A 12,447-nucleotide genomic window follows, 5' to 3' on the forward strand; every position below is an offset into this window, starting at 1 on the left:
ACAATAGTGCCCACCGGTCTGAACCAAGATGAGGACCTGACTGGTAGATGTTGGGCATACCCATGGTAAGAGAAAATCCTTGCTCCAAGGAGCTTACAATCTAAACAGACAAGACAACCAACTGTGTGAAAAAGAAAGGACCATCTCCATCTTGGGGAGGGGGAGCTAAGGCACAGAGTTAACTGAGTAGCTGAACAATGACTACACAGAAAAGCTATGGTGAAGTCAAACACTTATCCCAGAGCTGCGTCCCAGTCCAGCACCAAGGCTAGCTTTCCTCAAGACATCAAGGGCAGACAGAGATGCACTGAGGTGAAATGGATTTTGGCTTAGATTTCATAGCTGCACAACCATGGAAAGAAGAGCTCAAATAAATTCTACTCATCTTCCAGGTAATTGTTCACCATGAAAAAATGTAAGGTGTCAGGAGCAACGATTGGCTTCTAAAACATAAAGGCCTTTGTAGGCCTGTAAAGCAATGGACCTAAGAAGCACAGCTGATAAGTAATGACAATCTTAAAAGAACTGTGCTGAAATATCCAAGCTGGTCACATGGGGCTGAGCAGACAGCTTCCTCTTCAGCTTGTCTATTCTTTAAATATTAAAAGATCACAGGGGCAAAGCTATATTGGGTTGGTATTTGGAGATGATGGTTTATTCACAAGTAGTTACACTTTGCTCAAGGGCACATTCAGTTATGAGCTTGATTAAAGGGTTGATGGGAAAATGTACTTCCATGGACAGGGGCTTCCTTCCATATGTTGTCCATAGAGTACTACGAGCTTTCCAAACAGAACAAGCACTGATGCCTCCCTGTATTCTTAACCCTGTATTCTTAACACACCAAGTTCAGACACGCTTGCGATATTTTTGCTGTTAGAACATTGTAGTCAGTGACAGGAGGAGACTGAAACCCATCTCTTTCTAAGTAAGGGATCAATGTTGAAGGTAGAAGCAGCCCTTTATTGATCACAAGTCACTCTCTTAGATTAAAATAACAAAAGCCAATAGTGATATGGCAACAACAATAGCAAATCAGAGCTCCCCACAACTAAGCACTCAGAGCAGAGGCTGCAACACTGAGGTTGATCAGGTACCAAACACAGATACTCTCCTTTTCTTCACCTCCAGAATTGCTTTGGGATTCTGACCAATTCATCTTATATGCATATATCTTCTGTACAATTTTTTGCTCTGCCAAATAGTCTGGATATCTTGCCAGATTGGATTCTCTAATGAGACTTCCAGTAACTCCTTGTTCAGCCAGGTGAGAATAACAGACAAGTGAGTTTTGATTTAAAGGTCCAGGATTTCTTAAATCATGAATCATTAGTTGACTCAGAGGTGGGGGGTGCCTCTTCACTCCTGTCTGTTTTGCTGAGAGCTAGCTTTTGTGGTAGAAGACATCAAGCATTAACCATTTTTAATCACTATTTTTGCAATGTGGTCCTTAGAAGGTTTTGCTGTTTGTGTGTGTTTTTGGTTGGAGGAAGAGAAGAAAATGGGGACAGGTTTCGCATTCACCATGGAAAAACATGGTAAAACCCAGATTTTCTCATTTTAAGGAGAAAAAAAACAGATGTTGTCCTTTAAAGAAGAAAAATGTGGGAAATGGTGGGTTTCCCTTTGAAGGCTGGCAGGGTTCCAGCAAGTAAGGGGCTGGGGGGAGCGGGAGGAGGGTGCCCACTGCCTGACCACCATGTGTATGTGCGCACAGATACATACACTTGGCTGCCAGGCAACCTGGAGAGCAACTCCCTACAGGTAAGTTTGGTAGAGTAGAGTGGGGAAGGACTGAGGTCCTCATAGTGAGGGAGGGAGGGAAGGAAGGAGTTTGGTAGAGCTGGGGCCATTGTCTAGCCCAGGTGGCGCATGGATCTTGGGGCCTGAGACTAAAATGCATGGCCGCAGGGCCTGGTCATGGCATAAGACAGAGCTGCAGGCAGCTCATCCGGGAGGGAGGGGGGGAAGCTGGCTCCCTGCCACTGAGCACATTTCGGGGGGGGGCATGGGAGGCACATGTAGATGCAGGCTGGCTGCTGTGGGCTCAGGGCTCCCCACCCTGCTGCCCCCCCACCCCAGGACCTCCGCAGTCTCGCGGGCAGGACCTGGCCCAGCATAGATTCATAGATTCATAGATGGATCTATGACTCTATGATTATCTCATATGATATATGAGATATATATGATTATCTATGGATCATAGATAATCATATATATTAATCTGGAGGGCAGAGCAGATTAGGGAAGCTTGACTCACTGTCACTGCCATGACCCCTGTGCTATCCTGGCAAAGCACCCACTGCTCATCTGGCAGCAGCAGGGGCAGTGGCATGGAGTTGTGCTCCCTACTGTTGCCAGGTGGGCAGGGGGTGTCTCACCAGGGTGGTGTGGAGCTCCCAGTAGTGGCACCAAGCTTCTCTGCCCAGCCCTGCTCTGTCCTGCCACACTGAGTCCCACCTGCTGTACTGTGGAGGCTCCCAGGGGAAGGCAGCTGGGTGAGGAGCCTGAGCCCGCAGCAGGCAGCCTGTGCCCACCTCCCACACAACAGCCTCTGCTCCAGCTGTACTGCATGTTGGGGAGGAGAACTCAGGCTCTGCACTCTGTGCTCCACTGCAGCAGCCACCTCTAGTGGGTGGCAGCCAGGGCTCAGGCACTGATGTGGTGGGGACAAGGGGCTGAGGACCTGGGTCCCTGGCCCTGTAGCCCTGGCAGCTGGGGGTCCTCTCCAGCAGGGCTGGGATTGGGGTGGGGGCATTGAGTGTAGGTGGGGAGGGGCACCAGCCGGGCCAAGGGACTGTGGGTGGGGAGTGAGGGGCAATGGCATGGGCAGGGCACCAGCATATCAGGGCTGCTCAGAGCCACAAAGCACCTGTGGGGGGGACAGCCACAACTGGAACTGTGTCCTTGTGAGCAAAGGGGGCAGGGGAAGCTCTGATTTTCCATGATAAAAAACTTAAAATCTAATGCCAAAATATATAGGTATTTAGCATTTATTTTATTATAGTGATTGAGGAACTGGTAGGCTTCCAAATTGCTTTAAAATTGTAAATATATAAATAAAACATTGTGTTCAACTGATACCTATATAGAGAGTGGGGTTTCATATCAATCACAGAAAAACACGAGTTTTGGGTTTTTTAATTAGAGAATTTGCTATTTTTAAAGAGAGAAAACCAGGATCCCTGTTTATTACCATTCTGAGGCTTGCTTCCACCTGCGCTGAGTCCTCGAATCCACTGACTTGCATGTGTGTCCATGAACCATGTTGTATTATGCTGATCCCCAAAGTCCAGAAATGTTGGTGTACTATTGCAAATACACACGCTGGAAAATTGGTTTCTAAAATCTTGACATGACATCCTGAAAAAAAGTTTTACATTCCAGTATCATGCATCAGCTGGTTATCAATGTTCACACTCACTGTGCTCAAAAGTGAATATGTAACCAGGGCTGAAATGTCATGCCACAGGCTCCAGTTGACCTTGGTGACACCTTGTGCAATGGGTTGATCACTACGTTCTACTATCTAAAGCCCAGATGCTATAATTGAACTCACATGATGTAAACATATGTTTAAAATCAATAAGGACTATGAGTATGGAACTACTTATAAAGATCATGTTTGCATTGATGAGGGGAAAAAAAAGTAGGGGTTGTAAAGCAGTTCCTTTGCAGAAAGGAGAATGTGAGACATTTCTATAGGCTCCATGAGCTCCTGTCAACACACCACATTTCAGGTCATATACACACTGCAGTCTCTAGTTCTCCAGCACAGGCCTTTCCACATTTCACTTCTCAGTACCTGTCTAGTCCACATCACTATTGCATGCCAGCCTGCAAGTATGCAAACTCTCCCTAGCACCAGCCCATGGTCATCCTACTTCCTGGCCATGCTGTGAGTCTGACCATGCAAGTCGGCATGAAGGAGACTTCCTGGTGGCTAAAGGTTTTATGCATAAGGATAAGTTGTGCCAAAATTATACCCCAAACTGACAATATACATAAGAGTTAGGAGCTCACCTGGACTAACCAGGAGGACCCCAAGCCCTGATGGCTGGGCAGCTGCCTACCCAAATTCTCTATTACTCTCACTGAGATTTTACATATATTGTCTAACAAGTCAACGTCTTGTGGGGGCGTACATGGTCCAATGGTTAAGCAATGGATAGGAGGTCAGGGAAGTAGTTTCAACTCCCAAATCTGCCACTGACATCCTTGATGATGCTGGATGAACACTTTGGGCACGTCCACATATGTGTAGATGTTTAGTTCTCTGGGGAAAGCTAGCAGTGGTGCACTTGTGCTACTGATACTTGTCCTTGGGGAATGCCTGTGCCACACAGCCTCTGGTGCGTGGCAAGTTACCCTGGGTGGGGTAGGGGAGGCTGGGACCCACAGGGGGCTGGCCCGGCCAGTCTTACCTGAGGTCTTGGGGCCCTCCCGGTGGGCTGGCCCGAACAGTCTTACCTGAGGTCTTGGGGCCCTCCCGGGGCTGCAGCAATGGTAAGCCTGCTGCACAAAGCCTGGCCAACAACCCCCCCCACACACACATGCTGCTCCCTTGCAGTACGGAGAGCAACTGAACGCACAGTATGTGGTGCCACAGACGTGTCTATAGCACCACATACCATGCAGCCGCGCTCATCTGAACGTGGCTTTTATGCCAATATTCACCGGTTCTCCTCTCATATTTAGTTCATTAAATACAGTGCTTACCCCAAGGACTAATCCAAAGATGCATTGGTAAAATGTCTAGCATAGGGTGACTGAAAGCAGAGGAAGTGAATATGCTCCTTTCATCTCCCACCCTGGTTCTAAAAGAAACAAGAATAGAAACCCCAGAAGACAAAACCATTAATGGGAAAATACCAAAACTCCCCATCGTCCTTCTCTTCACAGAGAGCTCTCCTTTGTTCAGTTGGAACTCGATTCCATTCGGCAGAACTGGGAAAGGGAACAGAACAGTAAGCAACAATTAAAGATATGTAATGCTTTTCATGCATTTTCATATTGACGACTATTTCTCCACCTATCCATACCCAAATCATCTTCCTGTCTACTGAGGGACCTCCCCCTATTTAGCATACATGATAATGACACAAACAATCCATGATTAATAACTTACCTTTTTACACATGGAAATATATGCCAAGGAGGCAGAAAAGTTGCATAAAGTCATCTTTCTGGCCTCAGCACCATGTTGAGTTCAGAACAACTAGTTTCTAGGATCTTGCCTAAAAGAACACACCCCAAGAGCTGTAACAAGAACTTGCATTGCTATACTCTACCCGGCCCCCAGACGGTATGGGAGTTTCTCCTTTGAGTCAACACAGGAATGGTGAGTTTTCAACCCATTCCCCACCTTTAAAAAAATCAAGAAAAAACATTTGTATCCAATCTTTTCTTTCACTTTTCACAGGTTTTTGTTGAAAAACACAAAAATGATGAATTGTTGGACATATGATGGACTAAAAGTGTAGGGATATTTTTGACAAATATATGTACACCTCATTTCTGTTATATCTATATAGATATATCTCTATAAATAAAATTAGGCCATTTCTGTAATATATGTCTGTGTGTATATTACAGAAATGTGGTATATATATTAAAAAAAACATTTTTTAGGCCATCCTACATTCAACTGTATTATACACACACATACACAGAGAAATAAGGGGGTTTTGGGTGCAACTTTGTTAAAAAGGTGTATTGTTGAAAAGGCAATTTTACAGTTAAAAAAGCATTTGATTGACTTTACTTCCACTTGCAAGGCTGCTTTTTTCCCTCAACCATGGCAGAATTAGTTACAGAGAATTGGAGGGTGTTCCTGCATTTCAGGCCTACCTGGCTGTTGGCCCATCTATTTAAACTCATCATTGAGCTACTGTGGACAGCTGTCCACTGGGAACTGAACTGGAACCACCACTTTGTTTTTCACAGGCTAGGCAACAGCACTGCAATGATGTGCAGCAAAGACATTTGAATAGCCACCTAGAAGTGGAAAGTTCTGCGTCCCATTTTCCACCTTCCTGAACATACACCTTAATATCTGAATGTTTAGTGAGCTACTGAGGCTTAACATTTTTAATGCTGATATTATCTCTCGGTGCTCTTGCCATGCAGAGAGCACATTAGCCAGTCGGTTGTGTTATTTCCAAACAGCAGTTTTATAATTAAGTGATAATTGTATTTTCTGCAGAGCGTAAGATAAATAAACAGAGCATGAATCAATAATTTATTGATTTATGCAGTTTACCTGTAAGCGTGCTCCAGCGAAATTTCAATTATAGCTAGGATTATAGTTCACCCTTCCAAAAAGTGGGAAATGCTGTCTTGAGTAGATAGCTATTATCCCGGGCTCAAACATATCTGCATCACACATTACATTCCCACCAGCCCATACAGACATTAAGTACCAGGCTTATTTTCTCAGCAGAGAAGTTATTAGCATTGTTAGCACCAGAGGAGAGCAGAATTGTTGTTATTAAATCACAATATTATAGTGGCACCTGTACAGCTCTTCACTCAGAAAACACCAGCTTCAGTCAGAAACAGAAATCACAAGAGCTAGATTCAGCTTGGTCTCAGTACAGATAGTTTTCAATAGCTCAACAAAGCCATGGGATTTTCTCTAGATAATTTTTACTCTCAGAAGGGAGGATGGATACCCAAGTAGAGCAAGCAGGAGGGCCAGCTTGCAAAACCTAGAAACTCCTTGAGATCTGTGCAGGACCCAGAAGATCCATTCAAGACTACGGTTATACAAATGGAAGCTCTATGCTTTTACATTGCCTCTGGGGCCCATCCTCTTTCCTCCCATTCAATTACATAAAAACCTGTCCCACTGGCTAGCTATCGACAGATGACCAATGGATTTGTGCCCTCATTAATGGCCCTCTTGCTAGCTCTTCCCCCTTCAAGATTCAACATTACAGAGATAGCACCCAATGTAATATTGCAGCAGGATAAATTTACATAGACACCCTTGTTCAGCAGCACAGAAATTAATCCTATACAGGATGGAAGTATTAAATATCAGATAAATGCTCAAGAGCATGTTCAGAGCCTACTTCAGATAGAGACAGTAGATAACCAGACCTGTAGTTATCCACAGTAAAAGTTGGTTGCTAGAGACAAAGGGATGGCTGAACTAGATGCAGCTAGGAGCACGTATAAAAGTAACATCACATTCATGTTTTTAGTCCTCAGTTGGATTTCTGTGGGAGATAGCTTTGCAAGTGGGGCTTTCATCTGATGGATTTCGGGTGGCCCACTCTGGCAATAAATCTAGCCTTTGGACAAGATTAAATCTTTAAATCCATACCCATCGCTCCATGGTCCTTTCCATTCCCCATGACCCCAAGGATTCCACAGTCTGATTATGTGTTCTGAGCCATTCTTGTAAGGTATCTGTAAAGGAAAAGAACAAAAAGCCAAGGAGTCATAGCTTTCCACGATCAGGATATGCAGAGATGGATAACACACCTTTGCACCTCTGAGGACTGATTTAACTCTTGACCTAATTTGGCAGCAGCTAAAAATCAATGCCTCCTTGCTGTGTGGTAGAAAAATGAAGCATAAGAGAAAATCATGACCATTCCTCCTGTAGCACAATAAGCACTGAGCTAATACAGAGACAAGCAGTCAGTGACTTGCCATCTAGTACTGTGACACAAATAGGAAAATGCAGTTACTAATTCCATACAATTGGCATTTCTGAGCTAGTCAAGTCAAAGATTTTGTAGTACAAGGCCGAGATAAAGCATATGGAAATGGGAGTGATACTTAGAGGAGGAGACTGGGGATTTTTCTCTTGGTCTATTTGTGGTGTTTGTAAACTCACTGTAAACTTGAAATCCAATCCCTGATTCTTTTGAGCTCAGTATTTCCTGCTAAGGGGGTAGACTTTTTCTTCTTCAGGAACTGGAGTTCCTGGGCTTGATTCTCCTGTTTTCGCTGGCTTAACTCAGGAGTAACAGTGCTGAAGTCAGTGGCAGTAAACTTGACAAGTGATAGGGGAACTAGGCCTTCTGCGTTGCCTTTAACTTTCATCATAGACTCAGGGAGTTACTGGAGGTTATGAATGCTCAGTACAGGCAGAAAACTTTCCACAAAAAACAGGGACAGTTTCCTTACAAGCTTTCCAAAGATGATACCCCACTCCTCTCCTCGGCAGTGCTCCTGTGAGAGAGGTAAATAGGCAGCATTTTTCTCTTGCATGTGCTAGAAACTGGCAGATTAACAGTTTGTCTGTGTTTGCACAGGAAGTCAGGAGTAGAGCTGGGAACAGCTGCTCAGGTTTTCTGGCTCTTGGGTTTGCTCTCTAATCCCTAGACAGGCTGAGATCCTTCCTTGGTTGCTGTAAATCTATATCGTTTGATTTGCTTTAGGGCAGCAGTTCTGAACCTTTTTCACTTGACTTACCCCTTGGTCTCAGAGTAAGACTTAACGTACCACCTTGCAATGGGAAATTAATTTTATTTAGGCCCTTCGACCTGTGTTAGATAATGTATGAAATATATCTTATGTACCCCCTGATGAGGCTTCATGTGTATCCCCTGGGGGTACATGTACCCCTGGTTCAGAACTGCTGCTTTAGGGGAACTTCGCCAAATTACATCCCCTGACTCTTCACCTTTCTATACTATAGTCACCATTTTGATCATGAATGTTGCATGCCTCCTGAGGCTGGGGGCACGGCAACCATCTGCAGGCAGCAGCGGCAGTGTTGGCAGCGGAGGCATGTCAGTGGCAAGTGGGGAGCTCCTGGAGGTGACCACGGCAATGTTGGTGGTGAGTGGGAGGGAAGTGGCAAGTGCCGACTGGCAATTGGCAACCACCCACAGATGCCACTGGTGGAGTGGGGGGGGTGGCGAGTGGCAACCGCCCCCAGGCACCACTGACCATGGCAGCAGCAGTCAATCTCAGAGCATGCACTGCCAATCTCAGGGAGTGCACCCTCTACGCATTGCCAGTGATTTTGATATTGTGCTTCCCCAACACATACAAAGCAGTAGCAGTGGTATTCCCACCCCTGCTCATCTCCCTTTTACTCCTCTACTTCACAGAGCTCAAGATCATAACAGTTCCCCTTTATCTGTGGTAGCCGGATAGGGATTACTCTGGAGCCCATTCGGTCAACTCTTCAATCATCCAAGAGTCACTGTCGAGTGACTCAGAGCATTTTCTCCCTGAGGAAAGGAGTGACTGGAGCTAGGAATGATACTTAGGTCTTTGGTTGCTCTGACCTGTTGCTACAGAACCAAAAGTCCTTTCCTGGGAAGGCAGGCTTGGGCTGGGGTGCTAGAGGGGGACTGTCACTTGGGTGAGGAAAACAAATCCCTTTGCGAAGTGCTTTGAGATTCTGGAGTAAAGGGCATGGCAAATCTCCCTCTGAAAGTCACAGCTGGACAACAGGCTCCAGCGGAAGTTAAGTCATTGTCTGGCTTCCCCATTTGTTTTGTCCCCGTCAACACATCCACAGAGAGAAGAGAAGTAGGGTTAGAAGGGACCTTCACGCATCATCTAGTCCAATCCCTGTCTGAAGCAGGATTATCTCTATCCAAACCATCCCATACAAACCATAATCTAAACTCTACCATCAACCCTGACACAACACAAACCTAACACCCTAACCTGCCACAGGTGAAGTAGGAGAACCATGGCAGTCAATGTCCTGCTTCTAAGAAATGTTGTCAATATATACTCGAGATCCTGGGTAGAGGGATACACCCTCTGTTACAGAGGAAGGCAAGAAAAACCCCACAGTCCATACCAATCTGACCATGAGCAACTGCTCCACAAGATAGCTCTGACCTTGCTGCAAAAGCAAAAATGCTGTCTGAAATGAATCTTTTGGACTGAACTGGTGGAGTGTATCTTTGCCCCAAAATGGGCTTTTCCCCTAGTCAGGTATTATTAATATTGGGGCAGGAGGGGAGATGCACATGAATAAAAACCTTAAAATGTAAGAAAAAGTCATTTATTTTATCCAGCACTGAAAGAATCTTGATGTTATGCCATAATGACTTTTATCTTATTCCAAGACGAGATTAAAAGTTTTTTTTGTTTTTTAGGTTTTTTTGGTGGAATGGAAATTCCCTCAAATTTTGTTTTAGTGCAAGCTCTGTGGTCGTGGAGATGGCACTGGGAGATAAGGATCACCCAGCGCTGGCCCCGCGACCATGGAGCTGGGGCTGGGAGATAAAAATCTCCCAGCCCAGGCCCCCCAACCATAGAGCTGGCACTGGGAGATAAGGCTCTCTCAGTCCCAGCCCCATGATCACAGAGCAGGGACTGGGAGCTCCCTGCTGCTGCAGCAGGGAGATGTTGTCCCCTCCCGGGCTCCAGAAGCAGAGCCCACCCTGGCAGCACGCATTTCCCGAGGACAGGGAGCAATGTCCCAGCTCCTGGGCCAGCACCCAGGGGGAGCCCAGAGAGAGTTCCCCCTGGCTGCTGCAGGGGCCCAGTGCAGGGCTGCAGGGAGCAGGAGCAGTCTGCTCCTAGGACCAGCAAATCAGCTCCTGCATCCCTGCACGTGTAGACACATGCCTGGGAGAGTTTACTCTAGAGTACTAGGCCGTGCGTAGACAAAATCAAAGGTGTGTGTGCACAACACTTTAAAGCGGGCTCAGTGCTTTTGCACCACTTTAATAGTGTCGGTGTTTGCAAGCCTCAGCGACGTATTGCATATTAATTCCAGCTGCTGTATTTGCACATGTTTACGTGCTCATAGAATCAGAGACTGTAGAAAGACTGAATTTCACACACAGTCCTTGCAGTGAGCACCGTGGTCTGGTGTTGTATGGGGGGGTACACTAGAGGACTGTAAAGGTCTCTTCTGATTTTAAAATCTATTGAAGTAGTCCAGAGTAGACTAGAAGAACAACTACTAATGTAGACAGGACTGGGGATTGAGGAAGGATTACAATGCTTACCTCTCTGGCCCCTGTCACAGTGTAGGCATGGCCTTTCACAAGTCCATTCTTCCATTCTGTGTTTCCAAGTGACTGCTGAAAAGAAAATAGCACAGTCTTTAGCCCTCTGAAGGACTAGCAAGAATCTATTCATCCATGCGCATAACTGATATTTGATTTATTTGAAGGAAAGAAAAGGAAAAAAAAAAGGGACCAACTTTTGGTTTACATCAGAATCTCAGCTGCAATAGGTCACGCTATAGCCATACGCATGTCCCAAAACCTTAATGAAATAGTGAGGGCATTGTGCAACTGCAAATCTCTTAATGGTCCAGACTTGGAGCAACTTGGTCATTGATAGTAGTAGAGGTCTTACAGCTCATTAGAGGTCTGTACTGCTTGAAGTGAAGGGATCCTTCCATTATCTGCTTGGCAGTAGTAGACTTCTATCCTCTAGTGAACTAGGCAGTAAAGAGTGCATGGCACATGTTTGGTTGGAACTCTGCATGTTCTGTATAAATCTGCAGGAGTCTCTTAGCAGCCTGCCAGCAGACATTGTGAATCCTTTTGTGATGCCCCTACCAGAACATGACTGGCCCAAAAAGCAGCATTACATCATTTCCTCATAACTCTGAATGCATTTTCAGGCTTTGAAGAACTTGCCTTATTTAGCCTTTAACTGTAGATTCTATTAATTGAAATATTAGTCAATATCAAATAGCACCTCCAAATACTTTCTTTTTTGTCCTCCTTTCCTAGAAACTGAGTTGTAATTGTGGTCCCAAAGTCACTGATCCAAATTTACCCTGGTACAAGGGGTCTAAGGCTTGATCAGGAGCTATCTAGGAACAGTATTTATAAACCAAATTTACAGGTTAAGCACTAGGGCCGTGCAAAGCTTCAGGTGCTGATTTGATTCAGAGGAGATTCAGCCCGATTCAGTGGCTGAATCTCCGAATCCAAATCAAATCAGGAGACCAATTAAAATGTCAAATTGATTCAAAGCTCTCTGAATTGATTTGGAAAAGATTTAGAGAGCTTTGGCAATTGGCTGCAGCAAAGAGCTGGACCCAGACTCCATGCTGGTAAGTAGGGGGCGGGGGAGAGAGGGCTAGGGGAAGGGGACCATGGGGGGACCCTTGCCTGGCCCCAGCCCCCGCCTGCTCCCCCAACTCCCCTGAGCGCCCACTGACTCCTGCCCGCTCTCCCAGCCCCTCTCCATGGCTCCCCCACCTGCTGCAGCTCCTGGCCCTTTAAAAAAACCCCAAAAACTCTGGGTTCACTGGCTGCTGCAGCAGCCTCAGGGCTTCTAGGGGTTCGTGGAAGATCCCCCCCCAAGCAGCACGGGGCAGTGGGGATCACCCCCCTGCTGGGCAGGAGTCAGTGAGTCTATGGTTTTTGGTTGGTTTTTTTTTTTAAAGGGCCAGAGCTGGGGCTGGGCAGGGCAACCATGGGGGGGCTGGGAGAGTGGGTGAGGGTTGGGGGGCTCATGACAGAGCCCCCCATGTGGCGTGGAGTGGTGGGG

General features: G+C 46.0%; 1 protein-coding gene across 1 annotated transcript in view; it reads right to left on the reverse strand.

The window, feature by feature from the left end:
* Window positions 1-12,447, reverse strand: part of LOC102373445 (calpain-13-like) — a 163,173-nt gene that overhangs the window by 126,620 nt on the left and 24,106 nt on the right. Inside the window, exons 7-10 of the mRNA XM_025216044.1 lie at window positions 10,944-11,018; window positions 7,331-7,416; window positions 4,873-4,947; window positions 3,197-3,363 (exon numbers count right to left, since the gene is read on the reverse strand). Of these exons, the coding sequence (XP_025071829.1) occupies window positions 3,197-3,363; window positions 4,873-4,947; window positions 7,331-7,416; window positions 10,944-11,018 (403 nt within the window). The remainder of the gene's footprint in view (window positions 1-3,196; window positions 3,364-4,872; window positions 4,948-7,330; window positions 7,417-10,943; window positions 11,019-12,447) is intronic.

The sequence above is a fragment of the Alligator sinensis genome, unplaced genomic scaffold (assembly GCF_000455745.1).
Source record: "Alligator sinensis unplaced genomic scaffold, ASM45574v1 scaffold138_1, whole genome shotgun sequence".
In the NCBI taxonomy this organism is placed as follows: Eukaryota; Metazoa; Chordata; order Crocodylia; family Alligatoridae; genus Alligator; species Alligator sinensis.